This window comes from Diabrotica undecimpunctata, chromosome 5 (genome assembly GCF_040954645.1).
Source record: "Diabrotica undecimpunctata isolate CICGRU chromosome 5, icDiaUnde3, whole genome shotgun sequence".
Lineage (NCBI taxonomy): Eukaryota > Metazoa > Arthropoda > Insecta > Coleoptera > Chrysomelidae > Diabrotica > Diabrotica undecimpunctata.
Window position 1 is genome coordinate 14,678,539 of NC_092807.1, and position 22,993 is coordinate 14,701,531.

Below are 22,993 nucleotides of genomic sequence, written 5' to 3' on the forward strand. Positions count from 1 at the left end.
CATGCAACCCTGTATAAATATTGTCTTCATTAAATTTTTTTTTATATATCGCAACGTAGGAACTCGTTTTTCCGTGACATAATAATTTATTATTATACGCCGAAGTAAACCTTTGTCAAAATCGCCCAAGTTGGATTTTGGAGCAGATCTCATTCTTTTGTTGGGCGTCGAAAATGATGTAGAAGCACCTTCTTCTGTATTTTTCATTTCACGAGAGATCCATTTTATAGTGGCTATACTTACTCCCGTTGCTAAGGAAGCACGCTCTTGATCTTTTTTAAAATCTTTAACATGCGGATTTTGCATCGCTTCTCTCTGCATAAAAATAATTACAACATTTGCTATTACCTCCCTCGTTTGTCCAGACAAGACTGCCTTCTAATTTTGAATAAAAATCCATGTTTATAATTTAAAATACTTACCAATAATTATTTAAAAAGTCAAATCTATTGTAATACGATATTTCTTCAACACACAGTAACTTTAAACATAAGTAAAATAAAAAAACTTTGTCGCAGACTACACAAGTACCTTGCACTTCGAAGGGCCAAGAAATAATAAGAACGAATTGTGTTGTGGTCGAATGCGCATCGTAGGTGGAGCCTAATTTCAAATCGGTCAAGTATTACGTTAAATTTGACAAGCAATAGTATGATATTTTCTTAATTAATGTTTCACAATCAGATCTTCCAAAGTCGTCGCTAGTAATAGTGTCATCAGCATAATCTTATATTGTTTGGTGGATTATTAAATTACGCTGTACAAAATTCTACTGCAGGTATAATTTTACAGTAGGTCTTATTACCCTAGGACTGATAATATAATAAACAAAATCCGCACCGCTACAACACTCTGTATTTTTCTAATGACTGGTTTAATATAAATTCGCAGGTGATGTTGAAAAATGAGTTAAAACTGAAACATTTTACAAACATCACATTTTATTAACTGACTATTTTTCTTCAAATCAACATGTTTATAGAAATGTCTAAAAATTTATTTTTAACTAGTACATATTGACGTGAGCTAAATATAACGAAACAAACGGTATTTAACAGTCCAGAAACAATAGAACAATTTTGTTTTAATAACACAAAAGAATTTTAAACGTTCGTTATATTGATTCAGCGAAAATAGTTTTCAATGTATTTTGCTTTCACATTCTGATTTCAATTTGTGAAATATATTTTTTTTCTGTGCATGCGACTCCTATATGGAATTTTGTATTTAAAGGTGATTGCGTATTTATGTAGTGGGGGTATTAACTGGAGCAGTACAGTTAGGTGATGAGAAGAACAAATATTAAAGGTACCTCTTTTTTTCTTCGTAGTTTCTAATGTGTTACATTTATCGTGATATTATGGTAAAACTGGCCTCTTCTATATCTTCTGTCATTCTTACACGTCTCGACATTAAAGCGCTGATTGTTTAGTGTAGTCGGTGTATCTTGTGTGCGAACTAGCTATATATTTTGACATTTTTCTTTTACATTTTTAATTCTCTTTCTACTCCAGTCGTCAGAGACGAAAATGTCATTGAACGTCTAAAAATCATACGAACAAGCTAAATTTTGCTGAGAATGTCAATTTTGGGGCCCCAAAAAAGAAGCAAAAAAGTTTAGCACTTTTATCCCCTAGCTTACCCCTTAAACCCCACTCGTAGGAGGGAAAACGGAAAAAAATCGATTTACCAAGAATCTGTACGCCGCCCGTAGAAAAAAAAATGTTTTAAATAAAAAATGTCTCAGAGATAATTGAGGAGATGTCAATCAAAATCAATCATGTCCACCTTAAGAAGTTTTAGGGAAATCGCAAAAATCATTTAGTAAATAACCTTACATGAAAAATCGGATAAATTAGCATATATCATTTTATTTATTGAAATTAACTGACTCTTAGTAAATATTTCAAATCTGAAGGTATAAATAAACCTGTAAATACATTTTAAAAAAAGGACATGTTCTTATTTGATTGGACTTCATGGACGTTGATAGAAGGGGTTGATAAAAAAACTCTTAGACTACTTAAAATATCTATTGTATTGTTACAAAAAATATCTTGAAAAATGGCTAACATTTACCAACGACACTTTCCACAAAATATAAATGTTTAAATGTGTAGTCCAATGTCAGGTTCTAGACAATCACAGGATTCGTTCACTTCGTCAGCATCAATTTCGTCGTCCTGGACTTCCACTATTTAGGTCTTACACCAAGATAAAAAGTCATGTTTCTGCCAGTCATCACCATACATTTTCACAAGTAACGTCTCCACGTCCTTCTTCTTAGCTGCTTTCACTATATTGCTCAGTGGAAGTGACTCTACAGGAGTTGAGAACGACCTTGCAGAATGCCAGCCTTTTTTTTGAGGCTTGTTGTAGGTTCCAAAATCACTTTCAAACCTAAAATTCTGTGCCGATTTCACTTTGATAACAGTAAGTTCTTGTCCATTGCGGTTGACAGCTTTCTCTTTCCTCACAAAAATCCTCTTCTTTTCAGATATCATTTCAATGTTTTTAAATCGTGTAGCCAAACTTTCAGCATCAATCAATCCCCAATCCTCTCCAAGTTTCCGTACTTCTCCAACAGAACTATATACATTGTAGTACTCTTCCTTTGTTGCAATGGTAGGCTGCTTCCTGAGTAACTTTTCAACCCTTCCGAACACCCGATCAGCGGGGAGGAAGCTATGCCCGCGAACAGGGTATGTTAGAACAATCTCCTCCAAAGCATTTTGCACTGATCCTAAGTAATACACTAATGTGTGAACAACGGCATTGTTTTTGTTTTGACCGGCACACCCATCACAGAACAGATTCAGTCTTGTTACATTTGAAAAATTAGCGGAGTTCAAGAAATTTATAAGTGCAGATGAAACTTCGGTCGCACCCGTTCCTGCAAGTTCTTCAGTCCATACGTAAAATATGGGGTTTTGTGCGTTTGATGCTACAATGCAAAAAGAGTAAAAACTTAATTGTCTTTTGTAGAACGCGTCTTGAATAGGAGTTTTGGGAAGTGCTTGAATTTGCTGGAGATCAAAACAGAAAGTAACCTCATTTTCTTTGTTTTCCTTTAAGAGCCCATAAAAAACATTAGCTCTTAATCTGTGTATTCTTTTCTCCATCATAAATTGGTTGACCACTACCAAGTCTTTCACAGCTTTAGCCTTCTCAATTTTCAGCTGAAGATCTATTTTATTGCATGTACTGCAAACGTCAGATGCTGGTGATGAAAATCCGATATTTAATTCATTGAAAACTCTCCTAAACATAGATTTCTTAACTTTAAGATTATCAAGTACAGAATCATTGTATATTAGCCACAACTTCTTAATGTTTAAGTCTGCACCAAGATAAATCCTTTTCGATTTTTTTCGATTATAGTGGCTTTCTTTTCCTCTTAAATTTCTCAAAAAAAGGCGGACTGATTCCTTGTTCGCAGCAGATTTGTGACTCTTCCTATCGCCACCCCTCTGATCCTTAACAGCCTTTCCCTCTTTCACCTTTTTAGAAATATTAGTCAATCTTGTTCCCTTCACCATGGTAATATGCATGAAAAGTTTCCTACACACAGGTATAACTTTACCGGTTGATGAAAGTATAGAATATTGTACACTAAAACTTTTAGCCTTTGATTTTTCAGAGGTAGGCCTAGGCCTTCGCCGCTTTATGTTACGTTGATTTATCCAACTGGCAATGGTGTTATCTTGCGTGTTTTTGTCAGGTATTTTGTAGAGGATATTTCGAACAAAAATAGCATCTATAGGCCTAACTAATGCACATTTCATACCTTTGTTCATGTGTTTACATGGAACAAACACACGACATCCCACTGGAGTACTATATCGCTTAAGCTTGGCTCTAGTTTTTTTATCCACAGTCTTTTTATTTTTACGAGATCCTTCATTGGCATCGCCCACTCTCACTAAGTTTTCTTCATCCATGGAAAATTTCAATTTTATTTAATAAAAACTACTATAATAATATTAAAATTAAACCACAGTGCAATACAAACTCAATACTCGCTATCGACATAACCTAGAGGGAAAGTCCTAGAGGAACACAGACAATGTGTTGACATGGCATGACATCAAATCACGTGACCAAATCGGGGCACTCCTATTAGCTGAATGGACATGTGGTGGTATGATTGAAATCAACTGTGGACATGATTTCATTTGATTTGGGAACCTAATATTGTGTATTCATTTTAAACAGGACATGATTTTTTTTTAACCGAAACCGAAAACACCATAGAATAGGATTCACTCTTTATATTATGAAACAGCTGCTAACTCATTTTTTGATTTTTATGGACATGATTGATTTTGATTGACACCTCAATTTTGAACAAAAATATTTATTAGCACTTTTTTTGTAGAATGAACTAAAAAATAACGACAAGAGTCACTGTCAAAAGCTCCACTTTAACCTAAAGCCATTAACTAGAAAAAGAAGACTTTAAGTATTTTGACAGTGGCATAACTACAAGAAAAAAACAAAAAGAGCGTTCTGTTTTTCTTTACATAAATTGTAAAGAACTGGTCCAAGGGCACTTTCTTGTGGGACACAAGAAAGTGCCAATTAATATATTTTAAACAATTAATATATTAGTTAGAGTGTTTTTTACATAATTTATATATCTAACAGTTTTCCTCTTTCTAGATGAATGTGGCCAAAGCGGAGGAGAGGCCGATAGTGACGAGGACGTCATCACCGACTACCACATCCCGGTGTTGGATATGTTGCCTCGACCTGGAGCCGGTGGGCCTCTTCCTACCATCAGCGTTACGCCGCATTCACCTGCCAACAAGACATATCCGGTGCTAGAGGACAGCTTGCAACAAGTTCGAGAACTCCACGAGAGTGTACAGCACATGCGCAATGTCTCCGTACAAAGTAAACGTAAGTTATATCCAATGTTAGAAAAAATCGTAATGAATTCAACGCCCTGTATAATTACAAAAGAGTATAGGAACAATAATCTATTGCAACCATAATTTTTTAATAATAGTATAACATTATAAAAATGATAAAATTTTAATAATATTCATTGAATCGAATACGGGGTAAGGCAAAATGCAAGTACAGTATTTTTTGGTTATTTTTAATTGAATCGCACTGTATTTTCTATCAAAGTATTTCCCTGTCAAGGGATAAAGACGATAAATACTATAAATAAAAGAAAAATCACGAGATTAAGAGAAAAACTTTTTTTTATATCTAAACGTTAAATATTTAACTTCTACAAAAAAGTTCTAACAAGCTTCCATTGCTAACTGGAAACAGTTTCGTTGTGAAAATGTCCCTATATTAGAATAACACGTTATACAAAGTAATCTTTACAAAACTATATATGCTCAATTTTATTGTTTTAGAAGTGTCGAATGTGGACATAAAATTATTTTATTGCATATTTACTACATGGATCGTATGGAACAGTAAATTGTTATTCCGATGTTTGTGGGATTTTTACAACCGATACCTGCACGTAACAAAATGTGTCAATTTCAATTGGTTGTTTAAGGTCGAATAAGAAATTAGAAGGTTCTGTTACTATTAGATAACTACTTCTCGATTAAGATATATATACATATATATATATATATATATATATATATATATATATATATATATATATATATATAATATATATATATATATATATATGAAAATTACTGAGCTCTCGGGAAGCACCGCGTTGAGAATTTAAAGCTCGACATTTCGGCACCCATTTTTTAGCCATTTTCAAGAAGGATACGGTTCCGTTCGAGTTCGGGGTCTCAATGTGCCTACTCCCCTTACTCGTGACGTACCAGTATCTTGTTCTGTATAAATACAAGAACTGTCAAACGGTACTGAGGTCTCAATCTGTCTACTCCTCAGTGTCGAGTGACAACCGGTCTTACCCTGTGAGGCTGCTTTTGTACCATCCATATGCGCGGGAACGGTATGCGCTGACAAGGTCTGACCTGACGTGGCCTGAGCGGTGTCGGTTGGGGTGGGGGGTCGCTGAAGCAACGGTCACGATTGCAATGCACGACGGCAATGATTCTCGATTTTAAGAAGCGGATGGGAGCGATGGTTTTTGCTTTTTCGAAATCTATTTTGTGGCCTGTCTGAATATGGTGTTGGGCTAGGGCTGAAGTGGTATCGGAATGTTTGACTGATAGAGAATGTTCGTAAATACGGTTATGGATTCGTCGGTTTGTCTGTCCTACGTATGTACGTGGGCAACGGGAACAAGGTATCTCGTAGACACCATGGTCTTCATTGGGGATTTGGTCTTTTACGGATCTGACGAGATTGGACATCTTGGACTCTAAACATCAAATTCCCCAAGACACATTATCTCTTATAAAACACTGCATGTCTAATGCATATTTTTCGTTCCAAAATTATTTATATCGTCAAATCAAAGGTGCCCCAATGGGATCGCTCCTCTCTCCTGTAATACCCCAACCCACACGGCTCAGGCCACGTCAGGTCAGACCACGTCAGCGCATACCGTTCCCGTGCATACGGATGGTATAAAAGCAACCTCACAGGGTAAGACCGGTTGTCACTCGACACTGATGAGTAGGCAGATTGAGACCTCAGTGCCGTTTGACGGTTCTTGTATTTATACAGAAGAAGATACTGGTACGTCACGAGTGAGGGGAGTAGGCAGAATGAGACCCGAACTCGAACGGAACCGTATCCTTGAAAATGGCTCCAAAATGGGTGCCGAAACGTCGAGCTTTAAATTCTCAACGCGGTTCTTCCCCAGAACTCAGTAATTTTCATTTATCTGACCGCGGAAATTTATCCGAACATTTTATTCGCCTCTACGGGGAGGAATTTTTCATTCTTACTAAATCTTTTTCTAATCTTCTAACACGCAAATACCGACTTCTCTGTGATCTTGCTTTTCTTAAATCATGTCGTGACCATCAAGTCATTCTAAAATATCTTCAAGTTAAACATCACACCAAATCTTCATCAATTTCCAAAATTCTGGGAGCCACTGGTTTTTCGCTTCTTAGAAATTCAATTCATTCCACCCGACGCAACTTAGATATAAAAAATTCCCAACTTCTCAAAACCTACAATGACATCCACTCTTTCAATATTCATCCATTATTGTGGGACACTTTCAATCGTCTTTCTCACCAAAAAGCCCAACACATTTCTGACAACAAAACCCAAACCCAGAAACACAAACTGGACCAACTTATTTCTCAGCAAAATCCACAGCCCATTTCAAATCAACAACCTTATACTGTTGTTCACAATTTCTCAGATATTCACATATCCGATTCAGCTACCAAAGCTCTGTCAAAAGGCTTCAATTTCTCTGTCACTCCTCTTTCCATCTCAACTGAGAAAATTATTTGTCAAACTGAAGAAGCTATTTCTCATCTTCCTTCCGACCAAGCCGAAGTTGCCAGACAAGGTGTCGCCAGAATTCTCCGTACTTCCAAACCCCCACCTTCAAATATCAGTCTTTCAGAAAGACGTGCCCTCAAAGAACTTTACAACAACCCTGACATCGTCATCCTTCCGGCCGACAAAGGTAATGCCATCGTCATTCTTAACTCTTCTAACTATTTCGACAAAATGTCCGAACTTCTCAATTCCACAGAATACAAACGTGTCCCAAACGATCCAACCACATATCTAGAAAAAACGACCAAATCCATTTTAAATAAATCTACTCTACCTCCAGACCTCAAAACATCTCTTATACCCAGAGAAAAATCATCCCGAATTCCAAAGATATACGGCCTTCCAAAAATCCAAAAGCCCAATGTTCCCCTAAGACCCATCGTCAGTGCATACAACTGTCCCACTCAGCAATTGGCAAAACATCTCGCTTTATCCTTACAACCATTAGCCGAAAACGCCTCGTCATTTGTCAAAAACTCTTTTCATTTCATTGATCTTCTGAAAAACTTTTCTATTTTACTCTCAGATATACTAGTCAGTTTTGACATTGTTTCTTTATTTACCTATAGAAAACATGACTGGTTGGAAACCAAGGACAGCTCAACTCCGGGTGCCAAGTTTCACCAACCTTCTCCCGGTATGTGACGTAAAAAACAGACCTTAGTGACCTTAGTTTCAAATCTTTGACGTTCTCTTGGTATGTGGCGTAAAAAACATGACTTTGGTGAACTAGTTTGAAATTCTATCTTGAACTCTCCGTTTTAATGATGCTAATGTATAGCTTAACATGTTGAAGGGTCGAATATAAACAGTGGAAATTATAAGAAGTATTTGTTGTATATTTATATACTCTGGTGTATTACATCGTTACCTTTTTCAGATGCTTACGGTCCGAATTCCAGAGACTTTGCTGCATTTGCGCTCAATCCATTTCTGGCTCAAGTTGCTCGACTAAGTGCAAGTTGTCCTGCCCTAAACGAAGCCATTCCGGATGTTGATATAATCGGCGGCTCGCTGGGATCTTCTCCTTTACATCAACCACCGAGTAGGAAGGGAAGCGGTAGGTATTTTTTTACGGAAAAATACTACATAAACAAATACAATTATCATTGTTGCAGGCGCTCAAGATTGGTTATGTCAACCTGAACCTCAGAGAAGACGATCATGGACAGCACTGGAAGACCTGACTGGGAACAAAGACAAAGTCAAGCAAACTCGCCAAAGAAGGTAAATAAACTATTTTTTCTTTTTCTTTCATCTCCGTTATTGTAGTAGAATGCTATCCAAAATAAACTGTCGATGCTTTAGATTTCATCGTTAGGCGCCTTGTTAATATTTTGGTTAGGGGTGAAATGTGTACAAAATGACATACAGATTGAACGAATTTAAAACGGAACATACAATTTAATATATGTCTGTTTGAACTGCATTTGAAATAGTGGACCAATATAAAACTTGGACAAAAATAAATCCATACCCGGTGATAGACATTGTATAAAATATCGTTCAACTATCTGTCTCCTTTAAAGGAAAGAGGAGCTTGCCTAATAGTCGGAGAGATAGAGCCGAAATTTTGAACTGATCAGTAATATGACATTTCTCTATTGGAATATATTCATTGTAACTGGGTTAAGACTTTGTCTTACAGGCGGACGCCCCTCGTGGTACAGGGGGTGGCTATACAGGGATGAAGTTGTAATTTTTTCAGAAAAATTAACGATCGATAATATGGCTGAAAATTTGCCCAGAGTAAGATCTTGGTATAACTAGACGAAATCCCAAAGGGCGGACGCGAGAGTGGATATATAAGGGGTGGCGGACAGGGATGAAATTGCAATTTTTTGGGGAAAAATTAACGATAAGTAATATGTCCGCCATTTTCATGGCTCATTATTTAGCCCCTAAAAACTCTAAATCCAAAAGAGCGGACAGCTGGGTTCGTACAGAGAGCCATAAAACGGGGTCAAATGTACCACTTGCCTGCGCATTTTAGGTCTCGGTAACAATTTTCAAACTGATTTTATTATATTTTTATACCGATTGATTTGAAAATTTGTATGCTCACTTCTGTTACTATTCTGAAAAGCGTCAAGTAGAGTTTTCCTCAAAATTTTCCAAAAAAATTTCCGTAAATGAAAATTTTCGTAATTTTTTGAGGTAAAATCTAATTTGTAGAATCCTTTCGATTTTCTGTCAGTTATACCATGAATTTTTCCAAAAATTTTCAAACGATTTTTCCGATAAGAAAAAAAAATTTAGAAAAACTTTAAAAATTTCGTCATTTTTCTCACTCTCACTGATGTCATCACATTCATTATCTTCGTCACTTTCACTTTCAATAATATCACATTCATTATCTGCTTCATTTTCAATCACTACTTCTCTAATTGATTCTGGCATCTGAGGTCCACTAAACCATTTGAATTTATATGTTTCATCTTCAAACTCCCAACCATGTTCTTCAACAATCAATTCTGTTGGTACTTTTTTATGAGCATTTGTCCAAATATTTGAAATATAATGGGCTCGCAGTAGATGTTGGTGTAATTCATCTTGACATGGTGGTAAGCTTGAAGCATCGAAATTTTTTAGTTTTTTTTTTTAAAAGGCTCGTTCATATCATGCAACTTATACTGCCGGTTAAATAGTGAAAATCTGACATCGTTTACTTTTCTTTTTGGAATTGTTCTCGTCAGTCCTGTTCCATATAAGTGACATATGAAAGTTTCTAAGGTTTCAAAAACTTCATTACAATCGAAGTCAGTTTCACCAAGTTGGATAAAAGCATCTTGATACTTATTACATTTAGCGCATGCGTCTAGAATTACTGATCTAAATGGAACGCGCATCATTATATAATATTTTAAAATAATAATGATGCAAAATTAATGTCCAAACAGAATTTGTAAAATTATAATTAACTAATGAAAAAAAATTCAATCAATTTGAAAGTTAAAAAAAATATTGAAAATATCTAAGTACAAAGTAAATTTCAAAACTTAAAAAATTGATAATTCCACTATTAAATTGATTTTTATTAATAATTATTTGTAAAATGTTAAAGGAATTCTACAAATTGAATTTTACCTATTGATAAATAGAAATAATATATTTTGTATTTGATTATTAATGTAATAATAAATAAAATTTTTCTTATATCTGAACAACCATTATTTATGCAATATAAATTTAAAAACCTTTTTAATGTAATAAAAAATAAGTAAAATTACTATTTGTTATACCAAAAATATTTAATAGTTAACATTATAAAATTACTTTAATTTAATAAAATATCAAATACCAAACATTTATTCAATTAAAAATTAATTCGTAAAATATTTATATTTAAGAAAAAAATGTGATTTGTAAAGTAAATCTAAATAAATAGTTTGAAAAAAAAACATTATCATAATATCATTTTAAAACTACAAAATATTCTATAAAAGATTCAGACGATGACGTAGAGTTTTATCAAATGTTTTAGAAAAGTTTTTCTAATTTTTTTTCTTATCGGAAAAATCGTTTGAAAATTTTTGGAAAAAAATCATGGTATAACTTACAGAAAATCGAAATGATTCTATAAATTAGATTTTACCTCAAAAAATTACGAAAATTTTCATTTACGGAAATTTTTTTTTTAAATTTTGAGGAAAACTCTACTTGACGCTTCTCAGAATAGTAACAGAAGTGAGCATACAAATTTTCAAATCAATCGGTATAAAAATATCATAATAAAATCAGTTTGAAAATTGTTACCAAGACCTAAAATGCGCAGGCAAGTGGTACATTTGACCCCGTTTTATGGCTCTCTGTACCAACCCAGCTGTCCGCCCTTTTGGATTTAGAGTTTTTAGGGGCTAAATAATGAGCCATGAAAATGGCAGACATATTACTTATCGTTAATTTTTCCCCAAAAAATTGCAATTTCACCCCTGTCCGCCACCCCTTATGTATCCACTCTCGCGTCCGCCCTTTGGGATTTCGTCTGGTTATACCAAGATCTTACTCTGGGCAAATTTTCAGCCATATTATCGATCGTTAATTTTTCTGAAAAAAATTACAACTTCATCCCTGTATAGCCACCCCCTGTACCACGAGGGGCGTCCGCCTGTAAGGCAAAGTCTTACAGTTACAATGAATATATTCCAATAGAGAAATGTCATATTACTGATCAGTTCAAAATTTCGGCTCTATCTCTTGGACTATAAGGAAGCGATAAGTGGTTTGACAGCATAATAACTGCTTGTGTAGTCTAGTTTTCACAGTGATTCTAGGCAACCTATTTGGGTAGAGTTTTGACTTGTTCTTGAATGAATTCAGAATCCAGCAGCCCGCTGAAGTATTGGATTTTTATAATATAATTATTTGACAACCTTTTGTTGGCCAACCACCTAGAGCGGAGTTGAGCCGAAATACATTGATTTCGTATGTTCCGTTTTAAATTCGTTCAATCTGTATAGTTTGGTTTTTGTATCATAACTTTTTATTTGTAGTTCACAGCACATCCATAACTTGCATGATCATCTTTGGTCATTAAATTATCAAAACTAATAGACATTTTTAAATATTTAACTGAGATGACGAAATGGCATATTGCTAATTGATAGGTATCCAAGAATCAAAGACTGCGGCAGCCACTAGAACGCGCCTGTTGCACCAGCAGCCAGAAAGCGAGTGTTTATTCTGAGGGGAAATGAATATGCCTGCCTTCAGTTTCAGTCTCCGCGCACTTGTCGGTTCGACCAGACCTATACCCAACGTTTTTAAAGTGACTTTTGACTTTAAAATGCCCGAAAAATTTATTCGAAAAGTTAAAACGCGAAAGACGATTTGGGATATATCTTCTGACGAATACAGTGATCGAGAAGTGAAAAAACGATTGAACTGATATTCTAGTATAGTTAAGAAACCACTCTAGGAATCTGCCAACATCTTTAAAATATATTTGAAATAAGCCTTTTAAGTGACATTTGAAAGAAGTGGATGAATGCAATGCCTTTTCTTTGTTTTGCGTTTTTTACGAGATAAACGGTAAATAATCATCTTGCACGACCATCTTCGTCGGCCGTCGATTGGCTGCTATAACTGGCTGCTCATATGTCAGCCGCCTCAGCCTGACTGCGGCAACTAGGCCGCATAGTGCGCGGGAGCCCTTAGTGTGCCGTAATGGCCGCATGATTTATTTTTGTCAGTTTCGTGTTAAAGTTAACCAAATTAAAAATAACCCGCCTATTATTTTGTACATGTATTTCATGTTGCGTTTATTTCCCCTACTTAGATAAAGTCAATGAAATCGATTTCACTTAGTAACAAATTCACGTTTACTCAATACACAAAACAAACAAGGATTGTCCACAAAACTAAATTAAGTTGTTGCCCTATACTAAAATCTATAATCTGTAACTACATATTTATATTCTGTAACATTTGTATTGAACTTTCAGTATATCTTTGAGCAGTATGGAGTCAGAGGCCGACGAATCATCTTTAATAGACAACGTAGATGGCAGTACAGTTAGATTATTAGGCCCTGAAGCTCCCGTTGTTATCAGACATCGTGGATCGAGAAGTACGAATGGAGGAGCCAGTACTCATTCTCTTAATGAAGCGGATCTTCAGGTAGGTCTTTATCTACCCCATGCAATTCAAACTTACTAAGTAAAAGAATGCCATGTCTTTAAAATGGCTGTGACTAAATTAGATCTGATTCGACGTGCTTTCAGATGGGTTTATAAAAAAATTATCTGATCTATAATACGAAACTAACTAATGTTGGTATTTTATTACTTTACGAGCAAATTGGATAGAAAAATCAAAAAAACTATCCACAGATGGATTTACGAGGTTTGTCTTTTTAATTTGGCATATAGCCGCTTAGAGGGTGCCACCCAATAAAACCTTTCGACACAAATGTAACCTCAATCTTTTGTTGAATAAATCGAGCATTTCATTGCGATACAACAAGTCGTGTAGATACAGTGAATTTTGGAAATTGGCAAGTCGATCGAAAAATGGATCTTAACCGAGAACATTTTCGTGCAATAATTTTTTACAATTTTCGGAGAGGATTATTCCAACAGCAATGTCTTGCTGAAATGGTTTCTGTACTTGGGAATGAAGCATCACACCAGTGAACTATTTTCCGCTGGTATTGCGAACTTCAACGTGGTCGCTCCAGTCTCAGCGACGAATCCAGACCAGGTCCACCTACAACAGTAGTCACACATCAAAAGATTAATGCGGTTCGTCAGCTAATTAAAACTATGGTTTGTTAAGGTCGGTACACATATACGAGCCAAACGGTATGCATACGGTATGCGAACGCTATATTCGTTAATGTGTACGGCAAAAAAAACCGCTTGCGTACTGTTTCATCGTGACTCGTCGCGAACCAAATTGTTGCGGTTTATTCCACGACTTCAAAGGAAGCTCGTCTTTCAGTTTGGACGGCGCTTACTAGATGCAGCGAACATTTTTATTGTCTCATCAAATAGACATTGTGTGAATGACGTGTTCCTTCCTAGAGAGACGTGAGAAAACAGTAAACTGATTATTGTACATATTTTTATTTTTGTTAAACAAGCAAAAACAGAAATATAAATCAGTACCCAAATTATAAATAAAATGAATCATTTCGCACATGTGTGTTCGTTGTTGGTTTGTCGCTTTCCTCCATGGATCGAGATAAGTATGCGATCAGTACGATGTAGAATATGTTTCAAGGATCTGTACGCGTACGATACGTATACCGTTCGACCCGCATATGTGTACCCACCTTTAGAACAGTGAGCGACGCAAAACTCACAGTTAGTCGAACGCCGCGCACGCTCGTCAAAATCAAAGAAATGGTTCTCTATGAGAACGGTTTGTTAAGGTGGGTACACATATGCGAGCCGAACGGTATACGTACCGTACGCGTACAGATCCTTGAAAAATATTCTACATCGTACTGATCGCATACTTATCTCGATCCATGGAAAGCGACAAGCCAACAACGAACACACATGTGCGAAATGATTCATTTTATTTATAATTTGGGTACTGATTTATGTTCCTGTTTTTGCTTGTTTAACAAAAATAAAAATATGTACAATAATCAGTTTACTGTTTTCTCACGTCTCTCTAGGAAGGAACACGTCATTCACACAATGTCGATTTGATGACACAATAAAAATGTTCGCTGCGTCTAGTAAGCGCCGTCCAAACTAAAAGACGAGCTTCCTTTAAAGTCGTGAAATAAACCGCAACAATTTGGTTCACGACGAGTCACGATGAAACAGTACGCAAGCGGTTTTTTCTGCCGTACACATTACCGAATATAGCGTTCGCATACCGTATGCATACCGTTTGGCTCGTATATGTGTACCGACCTTTAGGTTCTGCTGAGGTGCGCGCACTGCAGACCGATAGCCGTGTACGTCGACGGTGTGCGCTGGAATCAACTGCGATTTGATTTGGACGCAAACGTTCAGCTGAGCTCACAGCGTACACATCTATACCGAAATTATAATTGTATTTTTATAGTTATTATTATTGTAATAATTAAGTGATGTCTACTAAATTTTCTTCCAAGGAAAAAGAAAGACTAGTAGATCTAGTACAAATCCCTGGAAAGTCTAAAATATTCTCGAAATCTTTTCTCGTTTTGAAACAATCTTTCTTCGACTGTTAATTTAAAAGCACCTTCTGTATTAAGACATGAAACAATTTTGTTTACATTTTTATTTTTTTTATTTAAATTTAACGTTATCAACTCTTCTTTTTCCTCCTCTTCTTGGAGTAATAAAATTATTGCGTTAAGTTTGCGAGAATTCATTTTTTAAACGTACAACCTTTGAGAGAATAAATGTGAAACTAATTTTTAAACTTGTTTTCAGAGCGACAGAATATTTATGCTAATTAATCTAACAAACCGACTCAACCAAAACTGCCGTGAATCGAGTACAACAGATTCTGCTGTACGTGTATACACAAACCGTAGCTTAAATTTGTTTTCAGAGCGACAGAATATTTATGCGAATTAATCTAACAAACCGACTCAACCAAAACTGCCGTGAATCGAGTACAACAGATTCTGCTATACGTGTATGTTGTGCGCTGCGCACTGTTCTAACAAACCGTAGCTTTAGGATGATCGCCGTGTAACAAACCGGGAGATAGAGGCGTCTTTGGTCATTTTAAAGACCTCGATCCAAAAGATCCTACGTGAAGAACTGGATCTTACGAAGTTAGTTTCCCGTTTAATCCCTAATTTGGTCACAGAAGAGCAAAAAGCGGTTCGCGTCAATTGGTGTCTAAAAACATTGGAACGGTTTTGGAAAAAACGTTTATAGTATTGTCAGTGGCGATGGATTTACTACCGTGAACCGGAAAGTAAACGCCAATCCGCTGTGTAGGTGTTTCGCGATGAGGAAAAACCAACAAAAGTGATCCGTTCTCGAAGAAAATGGTCGCAACTTTTGTGTCAAAATCTGGTCATTACTATTTAACTGGGAATAAGCCACAATTAAAGGTTAAAATACGTTTATTGACGTTTCAATTTCCACTTCGGAAATCGTTCTCAAAATACAAACATTAGTAAATTAAACAAATTTTAATTTACTAATGTTCCGAGTAAGCGAAGGAGTACCCATAAGTCCTGCAGAAACTGCTAACCGAAATTCTTTTAGAGAAAGTGTTGATGCACCACCAGATCGTTCTTTAAAAATAATGAAGGCATTAACAACCGTTATGTCAACAAAATTCCAGAATATTCTAGGCCACCATTTCTTGGATTTGCGGTTAATTTCGTAACAAGATTTGAGCATATCTGACTTGTCCACATAACCCATATGCTCGTTGTAATCTTTGACCAAATTTTGGCAAGTAACATTTTCTTTGGAGCCATCCTTTTGTTTTCTTGAAATAAGTTTAACATCAGTAGGATCATGAAAATTACTCATAAAATGAACTGCTCTGTTATCCATCCATTTCACAGCAAGTACACCAACATCACTTATCTTCCATTGAGTGTCTCCCCTTTCCATGGTTTTGTCCTCTAGAAAATTACATTCTGACAAATATTTAGTATTAGCTTTTAGTGTTCCACATCCATATATATACTTGGATCTAAGTTGTTCCAAAAGATCATACGAAGTAAAATAATTGTCCATAAATATTTTATGGCATTTTCCAGCAAGACTGCTTGTGAGGTCTTTTACAACTCGTGCACCTAAGCCTTTTTCAGGTAAGTTGTTAACTTTACCAGTGTAGATTTGAAATTCTGAAACAAAACCAGATTCATTAGCACGAATCCAAACTTTGTAGCCCCGTTTTACAGGCTTCTTGGGCATATACTGGCGTAAAATGCTTCTACCTTTGAATCTAATCATTGACTCATCTACTAACTGGCATTCACTTGGCTTATAATATCGAATGAAATTGTCAGATAACCTATCGAGCATTGGTCGCACTTTATACAATTTGTCGTAGCCAACTTCACCTTTTTTCGGTTCAAGACTGTTATCATTTAAATGAATATGTCCCAGTAACCAACTGAATCGATTGCGAGACATATAAGATGCAATAAAACCATCACGTAGATCTGTCCTCGAAGACCAGTAATCCTTGTAGCTTGGTAAATGCTTTATTCCCATCAGAATGTTTATCCCCAGGAAACACTTCATTTCTTCGCGATTAGTGGGAGTAAATTTGTTAGCATTTCCCTGATTCATTTGGGTTGCATAGAGATTTGTTTGAAACACTAATATATCTAACAGCTCCTCTGAAAATAACAACATGAACAACTCCAACGGATCTTCAAGTAAATCCGGTATGTCAGGACCCACTTCTTCAACAAAAGATGAAGGTGTCTTGTAATAAGTTTGAATATTTTCTGACCATTTGACAATCTCATTTTTCTTTGCATGTACATTATTATTTTTTTTCCTTGCAGTTTGTTTTTGTTTTGTAAGCTTTCTTTTCCTTTTCCCAAAAACAGATAGCGGCGTACAATCATCCGAATCACTGAAAACACTTTCGTTATTTTCTTTTTCATGTTCACCTTCGTCAACCATTTGATTCATTTCTTCCAATGAATGTTGAGTGCCCGGGATGCCGTTATCTGGTTCACTATTTCCAAAATCCTCAACATCAGAATCAATATCTGACGCTTCTGACTCTCCGTCAGACGGTATTTCCTCAATCAAAGCAAATACACCATCATTACCCATAGCTTCTAAATTATTTATTGTCCATTGTTTTCTTTCTGTAATAAAAATGAAAAAAATGTTCAGGAACTGTAAAGTCTTTCAAATCCCGTATCAATATATTACCCCGTATAAAAACAACAACAAAAAATAATAAAAAGTACTTGTGGGTCCATACGGAACCACACCTTTTAGATGACTTGAAAATATAAAATATACAAAAATATCAGAATAAATTGTATACGATCTCTTTAACAACCATCAAAATTACCTAATTTAGCTGTTCTTACCTGCCATTATCAATTTGTTTACGTTCAGTAGAAATTTTAGTAGTTGACGCGCAAAATAGCGAAAAACGTGTCACATCAATCACCTACTAGAACACACTAAAGCGCTCCAAAACCTGATCGTATGCATGGCCGATAGTGTAAGAGAGGGGATTAAAGAATTTGTCTGTGGTTCCTGCCGGCGCTTACCGGGACAGTAGGATAAAAATTCTTGAAATTGTGGTTCCACTATGGGACCACTGGCCCACAAAGGGTTATGCAGAACTAAAAAGACAAAGCTCGTAATACCATATTATACATGTAAATATATAGACATTTATAGTTTATTTTCTTATAGAACGATTTTAATAAGCTCAAAGCAAAGCGTGAAGCCGAACAGCGCCTGCTACCAGCCAGACTTCCATTACAAAAATCCATTTCCACACCATCTATTATAGCAGTTCGTGATCTAGCACCAGAGCCTACTTTAGCTGGAGCTCAACCTACGTTACCTATGTAAGTAAAACAAATATTTTTATCACAAATCGTGTTTTTGAGTTTTTTTGTTTTGTCAATTTTTGCTTCGACTTTTTATATAATGATATTTTTATCACTTGTTTTGGCACTGATTTTTTTGTTTTGATTTAAAAAATGCATGTTTTATTACGAGAATTTTAAATCACAGAATGATTTTAAATTATTTTTACTTAAATTTCAATATGCATATTTTAAACATTTTTAAATTTAACAATAATTGAATTTGTGAAATATCTGCTTGTGTTACATACGACAACTTTAGAATTGTTACTGAAGTTGGAAATAGACAAAATTTTGAAGGTTTTAAAGTTGAATATTTTTCAGTTTGATTAAAAGCTACTGTAAGTTCATAAGGAAGTGATAAAAGATAGGAATCATATTTTAAACTCACTACAATTGTGTCTAAGAGTCTGAGAACTGTCGCCAAGGCTGTAGTTTGGACATATTTTAGCTATCATCACTTAAACGTCTTCTTCTTCTTTTTATATAGACATGACTGTCTGTTTTTCAATGTGCCTCCAGTAAGTTGTCGTTTCTATCGTTTTCGTTGTCTTCCTACTGATCGTCTTCCTATTGAGGAACAGTCTCTTGCCGTCTTTACTACTCTATTTGTCGTCATTCAGCTTATATGATCGTTCCATTCTACTCTTCTATTTCTTACCCAGTTCTTGATGTTCTCCACCTTGCATCTACGTCGTAAGTGTTTTCATTTCTGCTGTTTCTAACATCCTTTTTGTCCTCTCTGTGTCAGGTCTTGTTTCTGCCGCGTATGTCATTATTGGTCTGATGACTGTTTTGTAAATTCTGCCTTTCGTTTCTTTCCCGATATTTTTATTTCTCCATATTGTTTCATTCAGGAAACCTGCGGCTCTGTTTGCTCTATTCACTTGATCTTTACTTCAGTTTCGAGCTTTCCGTAGCTAAATAATCTGATGCCTAGATATTTAAACTCCATCACTTGTTCTATTATCTGACCTTCCAGCTCCAATTTACATCTTAGTAAATTTGCTGTTGTAACCATGCATTTTGTCTTTTTTAGGGAAATTAACATGTTAATTTTCTGGCGCTTATATTAAATTGTTGCATTTGGTATCCTTTTTTAGTTCTTACTTTTTTTATTATTTCATCCATAATCAGGTTGAACAATAGAGGACTCAGGGAATCTCTCTGTCTTATCCCATTGATAGCTTCAATTAGTTCTTCTTGTACTTTTACTTGTGTAGTTTTGGTAGATATTTTCGATTGTTTTGATTATTCCTAGAGGTATCTCTCTTGCGTACAGTAAGTGAATAACGTCTTTCAATTTGACCCGGTCAAACGCCTTCTTAGGGTCCACGAAACATAGATATGCCGGTTTGTTGTATTCTAATGATTTCTCTTGCACTTGCCTCATTATAAATATTGCGTCGGGCATGATCTTCCCGACTTAAAACCTTGTTGTTCTTCTGCTAGTGTTATAATTTCATTCGGTTTCATTCCTTCTGCTCAGAAAGCAGAGGTAGATATCTAAATTTATTTTGGTACCGTCCTATTACCTATTAGAAGCTGAAAAAGTTTTATAGCTGTCAATAAAAAAGGTATTGATGATTTGATATTTTGTCCTTCCACCTTGTTTCTTCTCACAGTGCCTCTTTTCAAGCTTTGGTAATCATCATAGCAATTTGTATTTTTTGCACGAAGTAGATTCATTGTCAACCTTTCGGATGCTCACCATTCCCACTTTGACGTCACAAGATGGCAGCCTGATATCTGTCAACGTTCCTTTCTCTTTTTATACTGACCGAACAAAAAATGACAGGTGACAACTCAACTCCAGGACGTCATCTTGTGAAATCAGAATGGAAATGGCTCTTGTCAAACTTGACGGATTTTAATTCCATTGATCTTATCTTATATTTCATCAGATGCTTCTCTTCAAAGAAACAGACGAAGACCGATTAACAAACAAATTAATAAATAAATAAATAAACCTTCTATCCTCAGCGCAAGTAGGCGGCAAAGGCTTAAAAAATTTGACAAGCATAACTTCTATTAGTTTGATTTCTTTCCAGAAGGAAAATTAAATTCATGTAGTTGGCTGTATACCATGAATCACAAAAGTTTTATTTAAAAATCCTTTATAAAAGGTACATAATTAATAATATTTCTTTGATTTCTTTGTTAAAAAACCCTTTTGGAATAAAAATCGACCTGTTTTAACATTTTCATAAAATTTAATGGATATTGCCAAATATTAGGGTGATCTCTTTTGAGTGGCCAACCTGTATAGTAGTACTTGCATAAGTGTTTGTTTTGAGTAATCCAATTAAGGAGACCAACAAGGTATTATTGATCAAAGTTCAAAACACAAGTAGATATTTCACATCGCTAAAGAATTTCACTTTAGCTAGAACAGTGTAGTGCATGTGCTTAGCTTGGTGTCTAGGGGCCGACCCAGCGGGACAGAGAGCGAGACGGAAGAAGAAGTTAGCCGATCAGGACACGTCCACTATGATCCCCATTCGAATGCACTTTTGCACCAGTAAGTAATCGCATGAATAGGCTATCACTGTATTATATCGCACTATGTGTTAACTTTTAATTGTTTTTTAGAATAAATAGGATTAGTCACAGTAACATAGTTTTTCTATATAGAAATATTCGATATTCTATTCAGTTTTTTTGATTTATTTGAAGTACTGGTTATATATTTTCTGCGAGAACTTTATCAGTGGCTCTTTTTATTTAATTATGTTTCTGGTCAAATAGCAATAAATGTTTCTGTATAAAATACTGTTATACTATACTATGTCCGTTCCCAAGATAAGCTCAGAGGCCCAATCGGTTGGTGTGTCGTGTCGTCAAAGCTTTTCATTGGTTAGAAATTAATTTCTAACCAATCGCATGATGCGACGACATGATACAGCCCCCGATTACACGCCCGAAACTTGCGTCCGAGCTTATCTTGGGAATGAAAATTAAAAAGAAATATCCTGTGTTTGAAATACGTCCTTAGATAGTATAAATGGTAGTTGATAAAATAGAAGCAAATCTAACTGTACATTATTTCATCTACCGGTAAGTAAGAAGACAATAAATACTATCAAACACTTCTTCGCAATCCCTCTTCAACCTACACCAACAAAATCAACCGATATATCACTGAACTTAAAAACAAAAAAATTATTGACGAGAAACTAGCCAAATCCCTCCATAATTACAATGGCTATGCCCCCAGGTTGTATTGTCCTCATAAAATCCACAACTCAGAATGGTACTCATATTATAGTCATTAAATGCTCTTAACACTAATATAGCTCAATTTTTAACTAAGATTCCATCACAAGCATACCATTATAATAATGACTTTGACATAACAGAGTCTTTCCATTTCAGTGAATTCATTGGTATGTACTGTCGAAATCCTAATCTACCACGGAAAGGCACCATAGTCTCGTCTATGCAAAGTTTCTCACCTGGAATACATACTTTTTGAAATTGTTTGTTTAGAATTTCAAGTGCTGGACTAATTTTATATAGCTTGTCATTTTCAGGAACAGCTTCGTTATTGGCAACATGTAAGAAATGCATCAGACTGTCAAATCTGTTACGACTAATACCACAACTAGCAGAAATTTCGTTTCTATAACACCTATTTGTACTCCAATAATCTCGAAACCTTGGTTTTTTAGTTAGTCCCATCCATATTATCAGGCCAAAAATACTTTCATTTCCTCTCGTGTCGTAGGAATCCATTTAGAAATCATACCATTCTTTGATATGTTGTCATTCAAAATTCCGTCGATCAAAGCTTGTTCAAAGTATCGGTTAGTTTCAGTAACAAGTAAATCTAAAACAGGTTCCAGAAACAGCAAATAGAAGTCAATAGGTAATTTATCTTTCATATGATCAACATTTCTAAAATTCATCATTTCGTCATCAAATTTAAATTGATTTAACTTATTACTATCAGTATCTCCCCAAATTATTGTATTTTCTGGCAAATCTAATGCGGATTCTTCAATTTCAATTTCGGAATTAATGTTTTCATCATTTTGTGACTGATTCCCGTCAGTTTGAGAATTAGTTTTGTTACTTACTTGTTGCACTCTCCCTGTAGATGTAGATGGTATATTTTCAGTTATTTTAATTTTTTTCGAAAACTGGTCATACATGCCGGAAGTTTTTCTTTTAAAAGTGTTCTTATTAGCAACATTTGCAGTTCCCAGATAACTATCTTCACTAGTGCCATCACTGGATTGGTCAAAATTGTAATCGTTCAACGAATTTTCCGACTCACTGTCACTTTCAAAAAAATCGCTCTCCTCTAAAATTCGTCTAAGTTCATCTTCACTTAACTTTTGTTTATTTTTCCACGATTTACTCATTTTGCGTACTACAATAACTTTTATTTTGCAAGCTAACAGCGCGTGTAAATGATACAATGATAGGCTAAATATCATAACCTGTATTTACTCAAAAAATAGCGGGGGTAACAAACCATCGTCCACAGGCATTCTAGAGAACCCGTATGCCACGCCTATTAATACAAATAGTCTATATCTGCGGTTATAAGAGGTACACACCGATATGAACAAG

General features: G+C 35.3%; 1 protein-coding gene across 9 annotated transcripts in view; it reads left to right on the forward strand.

Annotated features, from left to right (window-relative positions):
• cyst (rho guanine nucleotide exchange factor 18 cysts) overlaps window positions 1-22,993 on the forward strand; it is a 252,082-nt gene that overhangs the window by 130,604 nt on the left and 98,485 nt on the right. For 7 of the 9 annotated variants that reach the window (XM_072531560.1, XM_072531564.1, XM_072531562.1 and 4 more), the window contains 6 exons: window positions 4,663-4,902; window positions 8,306-8,485; window positions 8,544-8,652; window positions 12,870-13,044; window positions 18,237-18,394; window positions 20,829-20,936. In XM_072531560.1, the coding sequence (XP_072387661.1) occupies window positions 4,663-4,902; window positions 8,306-8,485; window positions 8,544-8,652; window positions 12,870-13,044; window positions 18,237-18,394; window positions 20,829-20,936 (970 nt within the window). The remainder of the gene's footprint in view (window positions 1-4,662; window positions 4,903-8,305; window positions 8,486-8,543; window positions 8,653-12,869; window positions 13,045-18,236; window positions 18,395-20,828; window positions 20,937-22,993) is intronic. The other 2 variants (XM_072531559.1, XM_072531561.1) reach the window with 2 other exon arrangements.